The following is a 19,744-nucleotide window of genomic DNA, read 5'->3' as shown; positions in this document are numbered from 1 at the left end:
TGAGTGTCCAAGACGGGAAGGCTTTGGGGGTGTCTGTTCCGAGTCGCGGCTGGTGGTTTCCGACCATGGTCATCAGCCCAACAAGGAACCCACTGTGCTCCCAGGGCTGCCTACTGTGGCCTGGCCACAGGAAAGGATGGTGAGGATGATGGTGACGGCACAGTGACGATAGAGATAGAGCAGATGCTGGCTCATCAATTCCAACTCCGGCAGGGACGCTATGTGTGCACGTGGATGACCATGAGGCTCACATGACTGAGACCTGTCAGACACAGAACTGCAGCCTGTCTCTGAGTGGGTTCCAACCACTCACCATTCCATGACCAGCTCTGTAGTGGGCCGGCCCCCCAGCCCTGCCCAAGACCGGGAAGGTGGTGTGTCCGAGACCCTAACCAGAACCCAGCGAAGCCTCGCCTGGCACGCTGGGAATAACCACATGATGGAGAGTCTGTTTATTTCTTTAATTTTTAAAAATGAGTAAGCAGACAACCTTGTGCCCTTTGAATACCAAATAAAAAGGTCCATTATGCAAAACAGTACAACCTTTTGTTTTTTAATAATACTGTAAATATCTCAGAAAGGATGTATTGTTTCTAAGGAATATATCAAAAAGTCATCACAATGGTGTATTTCCCTTGCCCTGGCATTCCCCGCCCACCCCTAGAGTTACCCTAAGACTAGAAGGAACCACAATATAAAACAAAGCAAACCCCACCCACCCCCAACTTCTCCCTGCGCCCCGCCAATGAGCAGTGTTAATGTGCCGGGGGCCAAATGCCAGGGGAGGGCCCATGTGTCTGATGAGGGTGCTTGCATCTGTGAGGGGTGGGTGGTGGAGACCCCGTAGTAGCAGCAGTGGGAGGACCCCCTCCCATTGTTGAGCAAGACGGGCTGGACTCTGGGAGGGGCCGTGTGGGTCCTGGAGAAGGGGGGTGGGCTGTGAGCACAAGGGGGCCTTAGACCCAGAATTGGGATCTGTGCCCGAGGGAGAGCTTGGGACCCCTCTGAACACACCCAGTTTGGGTGGGGGGAAGGGGGGAGGCGGCAGGAGCAGAAGAATTGGGACTTTGGAGAACTTTGGGCAAGCCAAACCAGGTGTGAGTTCTCTTTCCACTAAGGTCTGTGTACAGTCTCTCTCCCTCAGCCCTGCAGGACTCGAGGGAAGCTTGTCTCCCTGAGAAAACTGGGGCCTAAGAAGGAAGGCTGTTCCTTCTTCTTCGTCACCAGTAACTCAGTCATGGGCGTGCGCTTGACGGCTGAGACTTCCATGTGACCCAGGCAGGTCGGAGCCCCCAGCAAGCACTGAGGGCACAGTGAGGAGGCTGGAGGGAGTGGGCAGGGGTGCCCCTCCCCGATGGGAGGAGCAGAGAAGTGGTCTACGGTAGTGGGGAGGAGAGAAGAGGTATGTGGGAGACAGGCTCCCTTGTAACTAACTGCCTCCCCTGGGAAGCGGTTGAAGGTCCTCAGACACAGATCCTGGTGGCAAGGTGGTCGGGGAACACAGTTGCCTGGGGAACAGATGGCTGACCCTGAAACCCAGCCCATGAAGAAGAGGGTTCTGGCAGTCCAGCCAGCCGGGCCTAGGTGGAGGGACTCCGAGGGTCAGGGCTGAGCACCGCAGCACCTCTGGGCACTTCTGGGTTGGGCTGGACTGTAGATGCTGGGGGCTTTCAGAGGCAGGTGAGAAGGGGGAAGTGGGGGAGGGGCATGCAGGGGTCACCTAACAACTTTTTGAGGGGTCCCAGACCAGCAAAGAGAGCCAACGGCATCCTGCAAAGAGGAGACCGGGGCAGAACTGAAAGAGGTTGGGGTCCAGCCCTTCTCAGTGGGCAGATGGGGAAGCTGAGGCCCAGGGAGGGAAGGGAGTACCCAAGGTCACTTAGTGAGATGCAGAGGGTTGGGGGTGTGTGCAGGTGATGAGGGGGTGCCTGCAGCCCGACTCCTGGGGCTTGGCAGGACTTGTTCTTCTCTGCCACATGGCCTTGCCAAGAGGCTGGCCTGGGCAGGGTGTCATGGGGCAGGCGCAGCTGCAGAGGGCCGGGGACAAGCCCGGGAGGACATGGAAAGGTCCCTCCAAGGCTTCCAGAGAGAAGAGCAGGTGCCACTGCCACCCACCTCCCCCACAGCCAAGGAACGGACGCTTTACAATATTATACACTCAGCTCTAACCCCTAGAGAACACTGATTAAAATACCCTCAGGCAAGAAGGTCCTGCTAGTCACTGTACAATATTATCTCATTGTCATGGTTACTTACAGGATCACAGGGCAGGGGGAGGGGGTGACTTTAAACCAAAGTGTACAGAAGCCACCTGAACATTAACTGGTTAATACATCTTGTGCAAAATGAGCAAGCCCCTATCATTAGGTGAAGGTGTGTCGGGGATTCCTGTACACAGGGAGGAGGGGAGGGGGTGGCAGGTGACCTCGGCCTCTCAGAAGTCCGTCTCCTTCTCTGTGATGGCTGCAATGGCCCCGTCCCCCTTGAGTTTTGCGTCACAGTCGTTAACTGTCACCGTCCTTGGGCCTGCCCCAAGCTTGCCTCGCATCTTCAGATCAGCACTGGGGATGGTCAACTTCTTGAGTTTCTGGATGGTTGGAGACAGCAGGGGAGAGTGGAATCAGAGGGGTTGCGGGGCGGGGGGTGGGGGGGGCGCAGAAGGGGGTATGCTGGGGTCTGGGTTTGGGCCCCAGCTTGTCATTCCCAGGGCTTCCCCTGGTTATGAATGGACTTACTCTGGCCTCAGTTTCCTTATCTGGAAAACAGGCACCAAGGCGGGGTGCTCGCAGGGCGGTGGGCAGTGCCTGCTGGCTGGCGTGTGATGGGGCAATGGAGGATGGTGTGGCCAGCAGGCTCCCCATGCCTGTCCTCTCCTCCCACACCGTGCCACTTCTGAACACCTCAAAGTCACCTGGAAGTTTGGGCAGTGGCTGCCCCAGAGACCGCCAAGGTATCTAGTCTTCTCTGGGGGTCCTCAGTCCCAGATGAGAACTGACCTACGCCCTTGGGAGACTGCATTCCTTGATGGAGTCCAGGAGCCCGCTTAGCTCACTCTCCAGGTGAGCCGAGGCCCAGGCCCCTCAGTGGATGAGAGGGTGGGGTAGAAAAAGCAGCCTCTGAGGGGGGCCTCTGGGCATACACAGCCCTGCCTCCATCTCCCATTGCACTTGGCCTGAGTACGGGGCAACTGCCAGCTCTTGGCTGCAAGGACGGGGCAACTGCCAGCCCTTGGGTGTGGTGCTGGGGTCGAACTGGGCTCACTGTGGGGAACCCGTTGACCACCCTGCATCCACTCAGAGACTTGCCCACCACGTAGAGGCTCTGTGCCCACAGGCAAGTTGCTGGACCGAGCTGCGCGTCCATGTCCCAGCCTTAACAAGGGCAGCAAGCATCTCCACTCAAAGGGCAAAGAGCCCCTGACTGACTCCCTGACGCTGTAAAGGGCGGGCAGAGGAGAGGGTGCGTGTGCTGCGGCCTGCCTGGGGGAGGCCATGCTGCAGAAAGGCAGGGGAGTAACTGCTGGGTCGGGGCGGGGACGGACGTTCTTGGGGCATCTTATGGACCAGACCCAGCACCCAGACGTGGCCCTGTGGGGTGGCCGCCGGCTTTGGCATTCATCCTCCAGGTATGTGCCACCACTGGGGGTGCTGCATGACACCTACAACACACCTTCACCTGCTCGTCTGGGCTATGGGGGTCTCAGGGGAGCCCCTTCACTTCCCAGAGCCCCAATCCCCCACCATGACAGGCAGACAAAGGTGCCTGCTACTGGGGAGCTCTGAGGACTAATGAGATGGGTGGGCCTGGAGGCGGGCAGGCCTTCTTCAAATGCCCCATCCTCAGCCCCTGCCTGGGAGTGGGGTCTCTGACGGAGGAACCAACCCTGGGTCCCTCTCTGGACCCCAGGTCCTGGGTGAGTGCTTTTCACACATGAATGGGGAGGTGTTCTCCCCACGCACAGCCCCCCCCCCCCCAGTTGCTGGTCTCATTTCACAGGGGAGGGAGCTAGGGTGGCTGGGGGAACTGGCTCACCCAGAGGCCTCCTGCAACTGCAAGGGCTGGCACCCGCCCACCTCCCTGAGAAGCCGACGGGGTGTGGTTTCATCACATCCACTGTCCAGATGAGAAATGGGGGGCTGCCAGCCTATGCACCTGCGGGGCGGGGGGGAGGGCTGAGGGGGCACCTCACCTCGGACAGGGTCCCCTCCATCTTCCACACCTTGATGAAGACCCACAGGGGGATGCAGACCATGGAGGACAGGGCCATGAGCCAGCCGATGCCGTAGCCCCAGGCGGGGTAGGTATAGACGTTGTTGTACTTGAGGGGCTTGTACTTGACCAGGAAGAAGATGAAGATGCCCTGCAGACACAATCACACACCTCTGGTGGCAGAAGTGGGGTCACAGGCCATCCCCTGCCCTCACCAAGCCCACGCTGGCAGCCTCGCAGAGAGCCAGGTGTCAGTGGGGTAAGCAGTGGATGCAAGGGGGCCCTGGGGTGGGTATGGGTGGGGGGGCTCACCGCACAGATCCCGGGTGTCACGACCTTCCAGCACCATTTAATGAGGGACAGTGGCCGGTAGCCAATCATGTCTTCAATGTTATCATAGAACCTGTTGCTTCCTGTCCAGAATACACACAGAGATACATACACACACACCCCCCCCAGAGGGTCTTTGTATAAAACTGAACAGGCTTCTGGCTGCCTGAGCCTGAGATAGGTAGGCAGCTTCAATTCCCCCAGCTTAGCACAGGTCAGGAACGGGAGGCTTTAGAACGAATTGCAGTGGGATGGATTCTGGCGCGTCCACGGGAAGAATGGGGCGAAGGTGGGGGTGGGGTGGGAAGCGCAGGGAGGGAGAGACATGCCTGGTGGGGGCGAGCGTGGAGCTGAGGGTCGGCATGGTCTCCTACGCTGACCCCATTTTACAGGCAGGGCCGGGGCAGCAGGCCGGAGAAGCGGGCACCACCCCTGAGGAGCAGGACCGCCCGGGGAAGGAGGGGCGAGCGGACGTGGCCCCGCCCACCAGCCCCGCCCACGCGGCCGCTCACCGTAGACCCAGCCGATGCACACGCACTCGAAGATGGCCACGAAGAGCAGGCACATGCCGCTGGCCGCGTAGGAGTCGAAGAGCTGGAAGATGTACATGCCGCCCTGCGGGTGGACGGGCGGGCAGCAGGGTCAGCCAGCCCCGCGGACCTCCACCTGCCAGACGTTAGGGACCGCCCAACCTCTCCCACCTTTTCACCTGCCCTCTGACGTGTATGTCAGCCGGAGGGATGGTGTGAGGCCGCATGCACAGACTGGCAGCCTCAGGGCTTTCCCGACTGCTGACTGTTCCCCTGCCTGCCGGGTGTTCTCTCCAGCCCTCCCCGTGCCCGCTCTGCACGCGCACCCGCCTGGCCCCTCCTCTGTTCATATTTACGATGGGCCCCTCCAGCCACTGGGCAGGGTTGCCACAACCCTGTTGGCCTCATCTGCCCTGCCTTGCCCTCCCACCAGCCACACTCCCTCCTGGAGACCGCAGGCCAGTGCCACCTCAGTGCCGTACACCTGTTCCCTTCCACTTGGCAGGTATCCTCAGAGTCAGGTCAGATGCCACCTCCTCAAACAAGCCTTCCCTCCACCCCTTGGGCTGCCCTCCCACATTTTACAGACCGCTGTTTCCAAATGTCCTCCCCTCAGTGGCTTGGCTCCCACAGGGACTATAGTCCTTGGCTCGGGGCAGGAGATCCACAATGTTCGCACGGGAGTGAGCTCCATGAAGGAGGGCCTCTGTGGGCCTGTGCTGTGTCCCACTGAGCAGCGCACAGTAGGTGTGCAGCCCGTCTCTGTGGGATGCCATAGTGACCGGGGCCAACTCCGTGAGGTTCTGTTCAGGGGGAGCTGAGCGCTCCGCTGGCCAGGTGACAGGGAAGCCTTTGTGGGTGCCTGGGTAGGGACGTGCCCAGGGGCACTGAAGAGGGGGTCCTGATTGCAAAGAGGTAGAGTGGTTGCCCTCTGCCCAGAAATCCCATGTGACAGCCGGGGTGTGGCTCAAGAAGTAAAACAGAGAAGTACCAGGTGGGGTCCAAATGCCAGGACAGGGGCTAAGTGGTCAGACTGAAGCAGGACTGGCTCACAGGGACCTATCTGCAGTTGGGCTGCCCGCTCCCCCACCCGCCGCCCCCCACAGCATCTGAGCACACCTCTTGGGCTGTCTGCTGCCTTGGTCATCTTTCTCTAGCTCAGGGATAACAGTGCACCTGCCTCCAGGGAGGGAGGTGACAAAGATGAGTACCTGGTGTTTGACTCCAGGGAGTGGTGGGGACTGCGGCCAAATGAGCCCACTGGCCCCACCTGCTGGACACACAACTCTGGGGTCCTGCTATTGGAGGGTGTTTATGGGACATCCCTGAAACCTGGGTGTTTAAGAGAGACCTTTCTTAGCAATGTCTTCGTGATGTTAACCACGGGGGTGAGGGTCAGGGGAAACAGGTCTGGCCGAGGGCCCCTGGTGGATGGTGCTGCTGAGAAAATTCGACCCTTGGGGACAAGGGCAGCTCTGTGATTTGGCTGGCTGCTCCTTGGGGAGGCCACTGAGGTCACACCCACAGTGCATGGGTGGGCACTCACCAAGTGCCAGGCTCCAACCGCCCCCATCCCCTGATCTAGTTGGTCCCTTTCAACCTGATTGCAATGGTGGGGATCCTACTGTCCCCACTGGTCATGTAGGAAAACTGAGGCACAGTATTGGGGGAACCCTGGCTAGAGGCCATCCAACTACGAAGTCAGAGGCTGAGGCCTTAGTCCAGGCAGCCTGTGGTAGTTACATGATTTCACATCAACTTGAAGTTATAGGTAGAGTCTAGCCTGTCAATCAGGTCACAGCCTGATGGTGCCCCCTGTGGGTGTGGCCTCCTCTTAAGGAGGGTCCTGGAAACCTCCCCCCTCTCTCTGCCTTCACCTTCTTGTTGCTGCCACTCGGAGACTGCGCCAGCCTCGGACAGTCCACCACCTTTGGATCCACACGACTCTGCACCCACCGGCCTGCGATCTTCTGCATCCAGCATCACTGCCTGTGGCTGCGTGAGTCTGAAGAGGGCCTTATGGACTAGTACCAGACTTGTGGACTAGATCTGGACTGGGCCGGGGCGTTTGCTGGATAAGTAAGGTTTCTTTATAGAAAGCTCTCTCTCACACACAGGTGAGTATCTCTGGATTTTTTTTTCCTAGTCAGCGCAGCCCAACACCCCACCCCAGGGCCCAGGAGAAATGAGGAGACCCTCTCGGCCTTCCAGCCGGGAGCTGAGCTCCAACAGTGCGTGGATGAGGGGGCTCATTCTGCGGTGATTCTTGTGAAGGCCAGCTCCTCACGGCTGTCTGACGAGTTCCACTTCCTGGGGGCACCACGCAGACAGCCCAGTCAGGCAGCAGGGGAGTGTGTGAAGCCCAAGAGCCTGGGGGTTAACGGGCAGATCCCAGGCCTCGGGAGCAGGGTGCCCATGCACCCACCTGCCTGCGCCCAGCCACTGCTGCCTTTGCCCACACAGGCTTTGTGCAGTCACTTGAATGTGGTGGGTCTGTCCCTGACAAGCCCTGGACTGCGGGTAATTAATCAGTGCCTAATGAAGCTGGTCCCAGTGCATGCGTGCCGAGAGAGGTAGTGGCAGCAGGGGCCACCACGTCCTTCCTGGGCTCTGATGATCACTCTCAGTAATGTGACAACGAAGGGGGGCAGGCCTAACATCCTTGCAGTGCACACAGCATGCCCACCCTGTGCCAGGCTCTGGGCTGGCACTCACCGAGGGCTCAGAGCCAGATAGGACTCGGCTCTGTTCCCAGGGGACTCAGAGTCGGGCAGGGCAAGCAGGTAAGTGGGAGGATGGACATGATGTGGGGAGAGATGCTGAAATGAGCTGTGAACAAGGTGAGTGGGGCGGGGTGGGGGGCGGGCTGCAAGAGGGTCCAGTGCTCTAACAGGGGAGGAGAATAGGGGTGGGGGGCTTCCAGGAGGAAATAGCATCTGAACTGGGAGAGGCAGACCAGTGGGCTCGACAAGGTGGCATCTGCCCAAATGCTTTCTAAAGCCACCTAGAAATTGGCAACTATGTTTATCTATCCACGCCCCTCATTTTACATCCAGCCTCTTCTGGTCTCTGGGCCACAGTGTTTTGTCTTTTTTTTTTCCTTCCTTCTTTTTTGCGAATGTGCTGGTGGAAAGAAAAACACCTAATTTCACCTCCCTGGGATGCTCAAGCATGCATTTATTGGACAGGGTGGCCCGAAGGATGCTAGAAAGCCTGGCTTCCTCTGCTAGGCTTAATCCAGGTGTTGTGGTGAACCCCTCCTTGCCTGCAGACACAGGGGGCCGGGGACCCCAGAGCGTACTCCACCCGGAAGGGTCCAATCGGCATCCATCCTCAGGGGCCCCTGAGAAAGCTGCTCTGAGCATCAGGCATCAGTGACAGGGACACACCAAACATGCTGGGCTGGTAACCAAGACTGGGGGCTCAAGTCCGCCCACAGGTGCCGCACTAGAAAGGCCCAGCCGTCGACTTATGAAAAACCTGACGCGGGGGCTGCCAAGTGCAAGAACCAGCCCAGCGGGGGTGGGGGTGGGGGGAGCTGATTAGCTTAGAGCAGGGGCTCCCAAACTTACCGGGCTTTGCACTCTTTTCCCAGAAAAGGAAGAAAAAAGTACTCAATGTGCCCCCAGTCATGAAAGACCTCTGTGCTATGACCCATCACGCAGGCTGGTGGGAGTGAGATGCCTCCCACACGCCGCTCCCGGTAGGCCATCGGAACCCACGCGAATGCAGCTCACAGAGAGCCTTCCTTGGGCCACAGGGTGTCAAATCAGAACAGACACACATTTCTGAAACCTGGGTACAGGGGCTTCACAGCTGGGCAGGGAGAAGTATGGAGCCTTGGGAGAGGTGCAGTGGGCACTTCCAGGCACGCAGGGGAGACGGGCTTACTGCAAGGACTGTGGAGAACAATGCACACTCCAGGCAGCCCGAGGCCGCCATCTGGGCGTGCGGTCAGCCGCCATCTTTGTATTCTACCGTTCAGTCTCCGATCAAGGGACGTGGTCACTCTGCAGTGTGCTCAATGCCTTCGTGTTCGGAGAGGGAGATGGAGTTGGTAGCCGGGCCCGGGCCCGTGAGCTCTGCCTTTCGAGTCACCGTCCCACTGCCCCCACAGTTTACAAAGGCCTGTCCATTCAGGTTTTCCTTGGAACCGGGAGGCACCAGTTCAAAGCCATGGAGGAAACAGAGTGGAAGAGTTGGTCACACTGTGAGCCCCTTCCTGAGCTGGGCCATGGGGGAAGACATGCCCAAGTCAGAGCCACCCCTCCGTGTCACTCACCTCGGTCAACATGACGAGGCCCAGGAAGTAGGAGACGATGGACAGGGCCAGGATGAGCAGCTCTCGCCGGTAGCCCCTCCGGAAGACCTTGGGGTACATGTCCACCACGGCCGTCACCAGGCTCTCCACGCATACAAACTGTACGGGTGGACAGGAGGGTGTGAAGCCCAGGAGAAGCACCAACCCCCGTGGCCTGATGCCCATAGCAGGCCTACATCCTGGATCCTTCCCGGGGTCCTGTCCTCTCCCATGCGCACTCGCAGATGAGGACCCCGGCCGCATGAGTCCCAGCGCCTACCAGCTCCGGCATGCCCACTGCACAGACGAGAACAGAGGGGAGGGGAAGGTACCTGCCCGAGGCCACTAAGTGAGGGGGTGGCAGAGTCTAGTCTTAGAACTGCAGATATAGACCTGCCCACCTGTACACTGCCTCGCCTTGTCCGTGCGCCAGGGTGGGGGATCTCCACGAGACCACCTCCTGCCCTGGAGCCCCTGAAACTGCCTGGCAGCTGGGCAGTCTATGGGGAGCAGCTGGCTCAGGGGCTGAGATTTTAATCTCCCTGTTCTCCAGGACTGGGATGATCCCCGGCCCCTTTCTCTTGGTGAAAAACCACCCTTCTCCCCGCAGGGGACTTGGGGAGGTCAACTCTCAGCTCCTGGGCTTCCTCTCTGTGCCGTGGGGTCAGGGCAGGCAAGACGGCAGCACCTGAGTCACATGACGCCTGTGTGCCAAGCCCCGTGGGCTGGCACAGGTTGGGCATGCCTGCTGTTCCGGTCTCCCCCACTGGCCCCCAGGCCTCCACAGCTCCGACCCAGCACACTGCCCACCTCCTCTGGTGGTGCCCACAGCACTCGGTGCAGCTCTCCCTTGTGACCTTTGCCCTGATGACGTCTCCTAGCGCCCCCAGCAGCCCCCTCCTCAGTGCCCGGTGGGGTCTTGCTGGGCCTTAGCTGTTGGCCTCTAAGCAGGGGAGGCCTAAGGTCTGCATATGCCTCATTCTCATCTGTTTCCAGTACTGGTGTCCCTGGATGGTGCGAACGGTCCACTGACTAGCTGCAGGCTCCAGTCCACCCAGAGGAGCCTTGGAAGAAATGCCTGGTGATCTACTCCCCCCAAATGAGTCCCTGACACCCAGCACAGGAGCAAGGTCCTAACTCTACTCTGAAACACGCGGGAGCCTCAGGAGGGACGTCGCCTTGGTCTTGCCAGTTTTCGGTCACTTGCTTCCAGCCCCCTGGCATAGAGAGGCTCAGAAAGTCAACACGCTAACGCTGGCCAGGTGCTTCCCCTGCTCCTGAGCAGATCCTCCGCTCTCTGCACAGCGCGTGTACCCCCCATTGCCGTTTCCTAAACAAGGTCTCTGGGGCTCAGGGAGGTGGAGGGACTGGCTCGAAGCCTCGTGGGTCTTCTGTGGCAGAGCCCGGATTTGAAAGAGGTCACCTTGTTCCACAATCCGGGCTTTCCCCACTGTGGGGTCCCCCACCCCCCACCCCACCTCCCATGGAAGCCGGGGCAGAAGGTGAAGCAAGGGGTGAGGGAGGAGGGAGAAGCCAATGATTCTCTTGCTTGGCAGCCTGCGGGGAGGCCTCCCTTTCCCCAGAGCCAATTCTCCGCACCAAGGACGTTCCAATTCGCTGAAGCACAGAGAAGTGAAGCTTAATATCCCGAGTCACACAGCTGGCACACAAACCCTAGCTGATGATGGCAAGGCCGGCTTTGCTTCTGCCTGCTCCAGACCCCAGGGTAAGAAAGGAAGAGCTGTCTGTCTGCCCAGGATCAAAACAGAAGTGACATCAGTGTGTGGACAGACCCGGGCCCAAGCCCCAGCAAGTCACTTAGCATCTTTGAGCCTGTTTGCTCGTCTGCCAAATGGGGACAATGGCATGAGAATGAACAGGGCTGGTGCTGTAAGGACCACAGGCTGGACCCGCAGCAAGGGCAGCCTCCAGGGTCTGGGCCCCTCCCCACCTCGCACACAGAAGATGCTAGGCTGGCTCAGCCCAGAGACTTAGAGCCTGGGCCCCACTGCAGCTCAGCCAAGGCAGCTAGTCACATCCGACTGCTGATCCCCACCCCTGAGGCCTCTGCCCGGGACAATGGAGGGAAGATGATCAGTCTGCACACCCGGATCCTCAGCGGCTCAACTGGGTCATCTCTGAGAAAGCCTCTCAGAGGAGGAAAGGAGGCTTGGCTGAGCCAACAGGCATGCAGGCCTGGGGCTCAGGGGCTGAGCGACTTGTCCATAGTCATGGATGGGGGCAGCTCTCACTGGGGTCAGGGGAGAGGAGGATCCTGGCAGCCTCAGAGGGACTGAGTCCTGACCTGCACCAAAGGGACAGCTCCTGCCTCGTTCAATCCCAGGCCCCCCACTTCTAGAACATTCCTGCCTAACACAAGCCTGACTCACCAAGAGCCTGGGTTTGACAGTGGGCTCACTGGCTGAGACTTGGAGCAGACTATTAACTGGGGGTGGGGGTGGGGGGGCTTTCTGGGCTGAGGAGTGAGCAGAACTGTTAGGGAGCTAAAGCAGAAACTAGGGGTTGTCCCTCTACATGCTAAGGCGTCCCTTCCCTGTCACAGGAGCTTGGAAGCCGATCAAGGCTAGAGGGCATGCACACATTCATAACCTTGAGACAGGAAGCAAGTATACCTGGGAGGGCCCCAATCTAGGCCAGTGGGCTTAATTCAGACAATGGGGTCAACCAGTACCCTCAACCAGTGGAGGACCCTGAAAAGCCAGATTTGGGAGCCCACCACCCTCTTTTCCATCTGCTCCTCCTTGGCTGAGCTGCGGTTTCTCTGGCCTCTGGTCACCCCGTGTGGAGTGAAGGGCCCTGAGGTGCCTGTGTACAACCTGAACCGTCTTCTGTCCTTTATAAAACTCACTTGGATCACAAACCAGGCTTCAGCATGAATTCTTTCTTATGCAAGGCCAAGGACCATGGTATTTCTCACCCCAGAAACCTAACAGAACCACAGCAGGAGGAGGGGAAGGGGCGTGTGAGAGGAGACAGGTGCACCCAAGGGTACTGTGCCCTTGTCTTTCACTGGAAGGCAGGCTGCTGGGGGTGAGGGGAGACCCAGAAGTCAGCAGGGGGAAGCAGATGGTCAGGCGTGTGTGGGGGGTGGGGTGGACGCAGCACTAAGTCATGGGGGCCTCGGGATAGGGATGAAGGGGAAATAAGTTGGGCAGGCTGCTGGTCACCTGACTCCCCTATGAGCCCTTCTGCTCTGCTAGGGGGTGATGCTGGCCTAGATGTGGGCTAGCTGGATACTCGCACTTATTGATTACAAAAGGAACTCCAGGGAGAATTCAGGAGAGGAAGACAGGGTTTGTAAAGGCTTGCAGTGGCTGTGCCCCCCCCCCCCAGGGGCCACTGGAGACTGTGCTGGGGAGGAAGCAGAATGGGGACAGGTGGCAGGGTCTTGACTACCACAACCAGGAGGTGACAGATCTAGGGGTAGCAGTTGGCCAGCTGGCCCCCAGCCCTGTGCTCTCCACACACCCCCACCCTCTGCTCCAACCGCTCACCTGGCTGTCCAGACCCAGGAAGATGAGCATCATGAAGAACAAGGTGGCCCACAGAGGGGACAAGGGCATCATGGTGACAGCCTTGGGGTATGCGATGAAGGCCAGGCCAGGGCCTGGAGAGGAAGAGGGTGGAGAGGAGGGGGCTGCTGGGTGGGCCCAGGCCTAGCCCCTCCTTGGACTATTGTTACCTTAATCCAACATCCCTGGGTGAGCCAGGTCCTGGGCCACTCTCTCACTCTTGCAGGCCTGCCAGACTGTGGTCCTGGGCGGTGCCCAGGGTGGTGAGCAGGCTGGGACCCAGGAAGGTGAGAGAGGACGGAGTCTGCAAACCCAAGTTGGTCTAGCACACAGACCTTCTGCTACAGGACACAGAACGGTCCACTGGTTCTCAACCTATAGGTCGCGACCCCTTTAGGGGTCAAACGACCCTTTCACAGGGGTCGCCCAATGCATAACAGTAGTAATATGACAGTGATGAAGTAGCAACGAAAATAATTTTATGGGTGAGGGTCACCACCACATGAGGAACCGTATGAAAGGGTTGCAGCATGAGGAAGTTTGAGAACCACTGTGCTAAACAGACCGAGCTCCACTGTTGGATGCCCTGCAGCCCTTCAGTCCCCACTGGCAGAGTGGGACCGGTCCCTGAAGAAGGGCATCAGGAGTAGGGGTCCGCAAAAGAACGAGGACCCTCAAGGAGCTGGGTTGGCACCGTGGCTGCAACATCAGGCCTCCACATGACAATTGTGAGGGTGGTGCAGCACCGGGCAGTGTCTGATTCTCACAGCACTTGGCTCTGTGAGTCAGAACAGACTTGACAGCGCCTGGGGCCCGGGCTGGACGCCGCCATCAGTGCCTGTGTCTCTCTTGTTGGCCAGGCCCACCCTCCCCCGCGCCAATGGGTCTGAATGAAGGGCTCAATTAACCAGGGAAAAGACAACCAACACCAGAGATACTACCTGGGCAAGCACACGCTTTGTAGCCGGGCGGCCTGGGTTCAAATCCTGACTCTTTCATTATTTGTTATGATCGGTGTCTGTTTCCATAGCTACAAAAGGGGGATCAAAAAGACCTGTCTCATCCGGTAGGAACCCTGGTAATGTAGTGGGCTACGCATCGGGCTAACTATAGGGTCAGCCGTTCAACTCCACCCGCTCCTCGGACGGAGAGTGGAGACTAAATGTCTGCAGGCTCAGAGACCCTAGGGAGCCATTCTCCTCTGTCCCGCAGGGTGACTGTGAGTCAGGATCGAGCCGGCGGACGGTGGATTGGGAGGTAGGAATATTATGTGGAGGTAGTCGAAGCCCAGTGAGATTCGATGGAAAGTACTTGAGAGGTGAATGCTTAATATAGGCTAGATCTGATGATCTGCGTGTGTGTTTTCAGTTAAAAAACAACCGGATTAAGATGTAGACTGCGCACCAGACAATCATTGTCAAGTGCACAGAGTCGCAGGCTTTGGTCAAGATCAAGATCCAGAACTTCCCAGTGGTAGTTACATAATCTGGTGTCAGTTTGGGACTTGAGTGGATTAAAAATGAAGGAGTGGAGTCTAGTCTGTCAATCGGGTCATGGTATGGCCTTCTTCGGGGAACTCCTGGATCTCCTCGTTGGAGGAGAGAGATACACACTCTCTATGCTGACTTCCTGAGAGACACTCAACTGACAAGACACATGGCGCGAGGCCCTGGGGGCTGGAGAAGCCACGTGGACCGACCCTGGTGCAACCAGACTTCTGGAGTGGGAGAAGCCATGTCGAGACCCCTGCCAGCGCTGAGATGCTTACAACACCACTGGATCCAGAAGACTTCCCCCTCACTGGCCTGTGACCCTCCTGCATTCAGTATCATTGCACATATTTCATGTGGACTTTATAGATTGGTATTGGACATATCAGCTAATATCAGGCTTATGGATTTGATCTGGACCGAGCTGGGATGTCTTCTCAATATTCAATTGCTGTTGTATATAAACCTCTTTCTTTTAAACATTTTTTTATAAGCCTTTTTCTTATACACATATGTGTGTTCATGACTTTGTTTCTCTAGTCTATCCAGAATGGCGCACATACCCATGGCCGCTGTGCTGAGGGGCAGCCAGCCTCACAGCCCCTGTCGGCAACACGGGATGAGCTGCGCCCACTGCTCCTAGCAGTGCAACTGCCAGGCCGATGCTGCCCTCGGTAAGAAAGGCCAGACTGGTTTCCGAGGTAACGGTGCCAATAGCCATACCTAGCTGCCACGTACGTCCGGGACTTCCAGTGGCTCATGGTCATTCTTTTCCACATTAGCCATCACTGCCTCATAGTTCAATGCTGCCTTTCCCTTGGGGCTAAACCCCTTCATCTGTGCTACTTGGCCATTCATTTGTCTCTTTCGGTAAAGTGCCTATTTGAGGGGTTTTTTAAAACCTATTTTTTTTAATTGGGCTGTCTTTTTTCTTATCAATTTGGGAGAGTCTGTATATGCTTGGGATGTCACCCCCTTGCCAGGGATGTCTGAGGGACAGCTTCCCCAGTCTGTGCTCGCTGCCTCCTTTCTTCACGGCGTCTTTTGAAGAGCAAACGGCGGACATTGTCCCGTCTGCGGTGACTCCTCCGCAGACGACAGGGCGGGGTTTTGGTCGGCTTCTCGGTGTCTTCTACGTGATCAGTGGCATTGTGAGTCTCGGCAGTTGGCTGTCTCGCCTTCCTGCCGTCTCTGAGAACTCCAACACAAGAGGAGGAGGAACGGAGACAACACGCACACTTGCTTGGGTCCCGATCTTAAGGCACCGCATTTCATTTCCCATGCAGAAAAATCAAACGCTGGTGCAACGCTGGTAACTAAACCACAGACCCTATTCACGTGTTACTGGTTATTTGCCATGACGCCCTTTATGTTCCAGAGTGTAGGCTCCTGACCCCATGCTAGATGCAGTGGTCTCTCTTACGTTTCTCCCAAAATATAGAGAGCTTCGAAGAGTCTGTGGGAGAATGGAATTCAGAGATGAAGGGGTTTCCCACAGACGTCTGAAGCCCCCTTGTCGGTGAGAGTGTTTGCTGTAAGTGCGGCCAGGACCCACCGGAGAACACGTAAGAGCCGCAGTCTAGCCCAGAGCTGTGAAGTTCAGGCTAGCCTTCTCCTTGCCCTTAGCTGTCACTCCTCAGACAGTGAAAGATCTGCCTCTAATCATGTATCAAATATTTACTTCGCTGCTCAATCCCAACACACAGACACGCACTGTTACGGGACTTCCAGTCTAAATACTGGTTTCCCAAATGACTCAACTTACTTCTGACCGCCCCCCCCCCCCCCCCCCCCCGCCTTCTCTCCGGTGTGGTTCCCCTTGTGCTCATTTGTTACTGTGTGTGCTCTGTTTTGAGTTCCACCCGCAGACGTTGTTGCTGTTGCTGCTGCGTGCTGTTGACTCCGTGCTGACTCAGAGTGACTCTGTGCACAACAGAGCAAGACCCTGCCCGGTGCTGCTGTGCCACCCTCACAGTGCTGTGCTAGTCTGTCAATCCAGCTCGTTCAGGATCTGCCTGGCCAAGCACGATGTCCTCCAGGGACTGGTCCCTCTGGATCCCCTGACCAGAGGATGCAAGACTAAAGTCTCACCCTCCTCGTCTCTAAGGAGCCTCTGGTTTTACTTCTCCCCAAACCAAATGTGCCCATGCATCCGATAGCGTGTGGTATGTTCCATACTCCTTGCCAACGTCCGAATTCAAATGCAGCACGTGTTGTCTGGCCTTCCTGGTCTACTGCCCGGCATGGTCCACTCACACGCAACCACTGTGTATCTATTTTGGGAGGGAGAGACTAGGAGAGTCTCTGGGTGGTGCCCACGGTTGACATGGACGGTCAGAGGTTTGAGTCCACTCAGAAGTACCCAGAAGGAAAGGCCTGGCAACTTGCCTCCAAAACTCTCAGCCGAGGGCAGCCCTGCAAAGGAGCACACCCTCTCTGGTGCACACGGCCTTCCACGAATGCAAAGCAAGCCAGCAGCTACTAGATGGGCCCCACCACGCCTGTAGGGCACAGCTACGGCAAAGGACACGGTGGAGGGATGGCCTTCCCCTCCTCCAGCCCTCCCGTCTCTCCAACCCTTCCCGCCCACATCAGGCAGGTAACCAACCGCTCTTTTTGGTTTCTAGCTGATTCTTCCTGCTTCTTCTGTACGCGTGAGCAGGGTGATTTTCTTACGCACCTTTCTTCGTTGCCAAGATGCATAACAAACAATCACCACTTGCTTTGTAACTTAACAGTACATCTTGGAAATCACAGGAAAACCACCCACGTCTACAGCTGCGATGCATGCCACTGTGGGGACGTGCCCGTTTCGTCAACCGCGCTCCGATTTGTGGGAACAGAGGGTGTTTCCCCAGGGCACACAGTGCTGCCGCAGAGCCCGTGCGTACAGGTGTTTGCATATTGTGGGAGGTGCCTATCTGGTAGAGTCCTAGAGGTGGGACTCACGGGACAAAAGGCATGTGTGCAGGTAAAGCCATGGTTCCCTGGTTCCCTGCAGCCGCTTTGCCTTCCCACCGGCAGTGCACGGAGATGTTCAACCGCTTCCTGGCTGCCAGAGAGAGGGGAGAGACGGAATGTCAGTGTTCCTGTCATTTGCACCTCTCGACACATGGGTCCGTGTGTACTTTTGGATGTTTGAGGGACATGTTCATCCCTTTTCTTGTGAATTGCCTGTTGGCACATTTTCCCCTTTTCCCTGTAGGATTTTCGGTGCGAGCCCCTCCGCTTTGAAGAACTCTTCATGTAAGAAGGCCGTCAGGCTGTTTGCTGTGGTTTATGTGGTAGATAGGTTCTGCCAGCCGGTTAGACGTCTTTCCGTGGGTGCCCTTTTTTTTTTCTTTCCCCACCATGAAGCTTATTTTTATTCCAACAGGTCAAATTTATCAATAATAATAATAATAATAATTTTTAAAAACCTCTGGGCTTTGAATAAGAATTGGAAGCTATTTTCAACACCAAGTTCAAAGAAGAATTACTTGAATGTTTTCCTCTAGCATTGGTATGGCTCCAGCTTTTTATACTGGATTCTCAACCTTGTCGGAGTTGACTCTTGCGTGTGACAGGAAGGAAGACTCGGATTTTGTCTCTTCCAGTGTGACCACCTAGGTCTTCAGGCTCGACTTCTTTGAACGTCCATCTTTGCCTCAGTTATTGTAAATATCCCTTTTGTCAATCACCCAACTTCCACATGGGTAAGGATACGTTGAAAAGTGTTGCTGACAATCGCAGAAAGCTTCATTTTAAAAGACACCAAAATGTGAGGCTATTGTTTGTCAGCATCTAGGTCTGTGTGCGTCTAGCGGGGCCTTTCCATCACCATCCCTCCCCTTCACCCTGCCCCGAAGGGTCCGGGCTCCTCTGGCTACGCCATGTTAACACAGCCAGTCAGGCATCCTCACAGGCCTTAAGCGGTGCTCTATTTAAACATCTGTTTGGAGTTTGACAAACAAAGAGAAGTCCGCGGAGGTAAGGCTGAGGCTGTTGGTGGATGGAGTGAGGTTGAGGCTGTTGGTGGATGGAGTGAGGTTTCCCAATGACATTCTCCTACCACAGCCCTGGCTCCCCTCCAGGGATGAGGGGGACATTGTTGTGATGGAAATGACACATCTCAGCTTCATTTTCCTGGCCTTGGTCTCACCGATGAAATTCTTCATCGCCTTCAGACTTCTGCCCAGTGCCCCCCCCCCCAATTGTTCTGTGTCCTTCAAGAAAAGCTACTAAGGTGACCCCTTTTGGAACATCTGCCCAAACCCTCTGTGCTGACATTCCTGCCCGTGTTTAACTGGCCCAGCAGATCACTTTGGAGGCAACTGTTTTGATTGGGCCTCTTTTGGACGGTGCTCCGAGACCAGGACCAGTGTCCGACTGAGAGGGCCACCCTCGAGGAGCCGTCTACCGGCTGCAGAGATGTGTTTCCACGTGTTCTGCCTGGAATGAACACATGTATGGTATGTCTAAACCGGAACCTCCGTAGCAATGCTTGTCGACTTGCCCTTGCACGTGCGTCAGGTTAGGGACTTCCCCTGTGATCCCACTGGCTTATTTGCCTCGCGTGCAGGCTGCTGGACCATGGAGGTGCTCTTCATACAAAGTACATTTCACTGTCTGGTGAGGCTAGCTTTCCCACAGAGCTTGTGGTTTTCAGCATTTCCCTGGTGATTTTTGCAGGCTCCTTTTCCACCTAAACTATAGAATCGATTTGTCTGTCCTCATAAAACAGCTGGTATTTCGTCAACCCGACTGTCATCTGTCAGGGTGTCCGTCGTACTGTGTGTGGTGGCCTGCCGGTGGCGGCAATGCTGAAGCTGTGGCACTCGTATTTTAAATACCGACAGGGTCACCCACGGTGGACGTGTCTCAGACGAGCTATCAGACTAAGACAGACGCGTACAAGTCTGCGATCCATGTCTGAAGAGTAGTCGATGAAACGTGACAGATTACAAGAGAACATGATCCACTTGGCTTCTCGCTGCCTTTGGCCACGTTCTTGGGCGGAATCCGGCGCTGGAGGAAGACGTGATGTTTCGGGAAGAGTGGGCCCACCGGCGGGGGTCCTTGGTGATATGGACTGCTGATGTGCAGCCCACTGTGAAGGACGGCAGCATTTGGCCCTTTGTGACTGGGCATTCTGTCCGTGCCTGCCCTGTATCTCCATTTTTATTGCACGGAATTAATGAATTTGGCTTTACACCGTTGGGTTATTTTTCCCTTTGCGGCAGAGGCGCGTTGGCATCTGTCCCGGTGGGACTCCTATGGCTTCCAGGAGTGCTTCACTGCCTTGCTGACGTCGGCACTGCAGTCCTATGGCTTCCAGGAGTGCTTCACTGCCTTGCTGACGTCGGCACTGCA

At 56.8% G+C, this 19,744-nt stretch overlaps 1 protein-coding gene across 1 annotated transcript in view; it reads right to left on the bottom strand.

Moving 5' to 3' along the window:
* Window positions 1-447: 447 nt before the first annotated feature.
* Window positions 448-19,744, bottom strand: part of SLC6A11 (solute carrier family 6 member 11) — a 134,042-nt gene continuing 114,745 nt past the window's right edge. Inside the window, exons 9-14 of the mRNA XM_004702237.2 lie at window positions 12,885-12,997; window positions 9,352-9,489; window positions 5,052-5,154; window positions 4,522-4,622; window positions 4,190-4,360; window positions 448-2,587 (exon numbers count right to left, since the gene is read on the bottom strand). Of these exons, the coding sequence (XP_004702294.1) occupies window positions 2,435-2,587; window positions 4,190-4,360; window positions 4,522-4,622; window positions 5,052-5,154; window positions 9,352-9,489; window positions 12,885-12,997 (779 nt within the window). The 3' untranslated portion in view covers window positions 448-2,434. The remainder of the gene's footprint in view (window positions 2,588-4,189; window positions 4,361-4,521; window positions 4,623-5,051; window positions 5,155-9,351; window positions 9,490-12,884; window positions 12,998-19,744) is intronic.

The sequence above is a fragment of the Echinops telfairi genome, unplaced genomic scaffold, assembly GCF_000313985.2.
Source record: "Echinops telfairi isolate 266 unplaced genomic scaffold, ASM31398v2 ScPeMD7_31;HRSCAF=116, whole genome shotgun sequence".
In the NCBI taxonomy this organism is placed as follows: Eukaryota; Metazoa; Chordata; class Mammalia; order Afrosoricida; family Tenrecidae; genus Echinops; species Echinops telfairi.
This window is presented reverse-complemented; position numbering and strand designations above follow the sequence as displayed.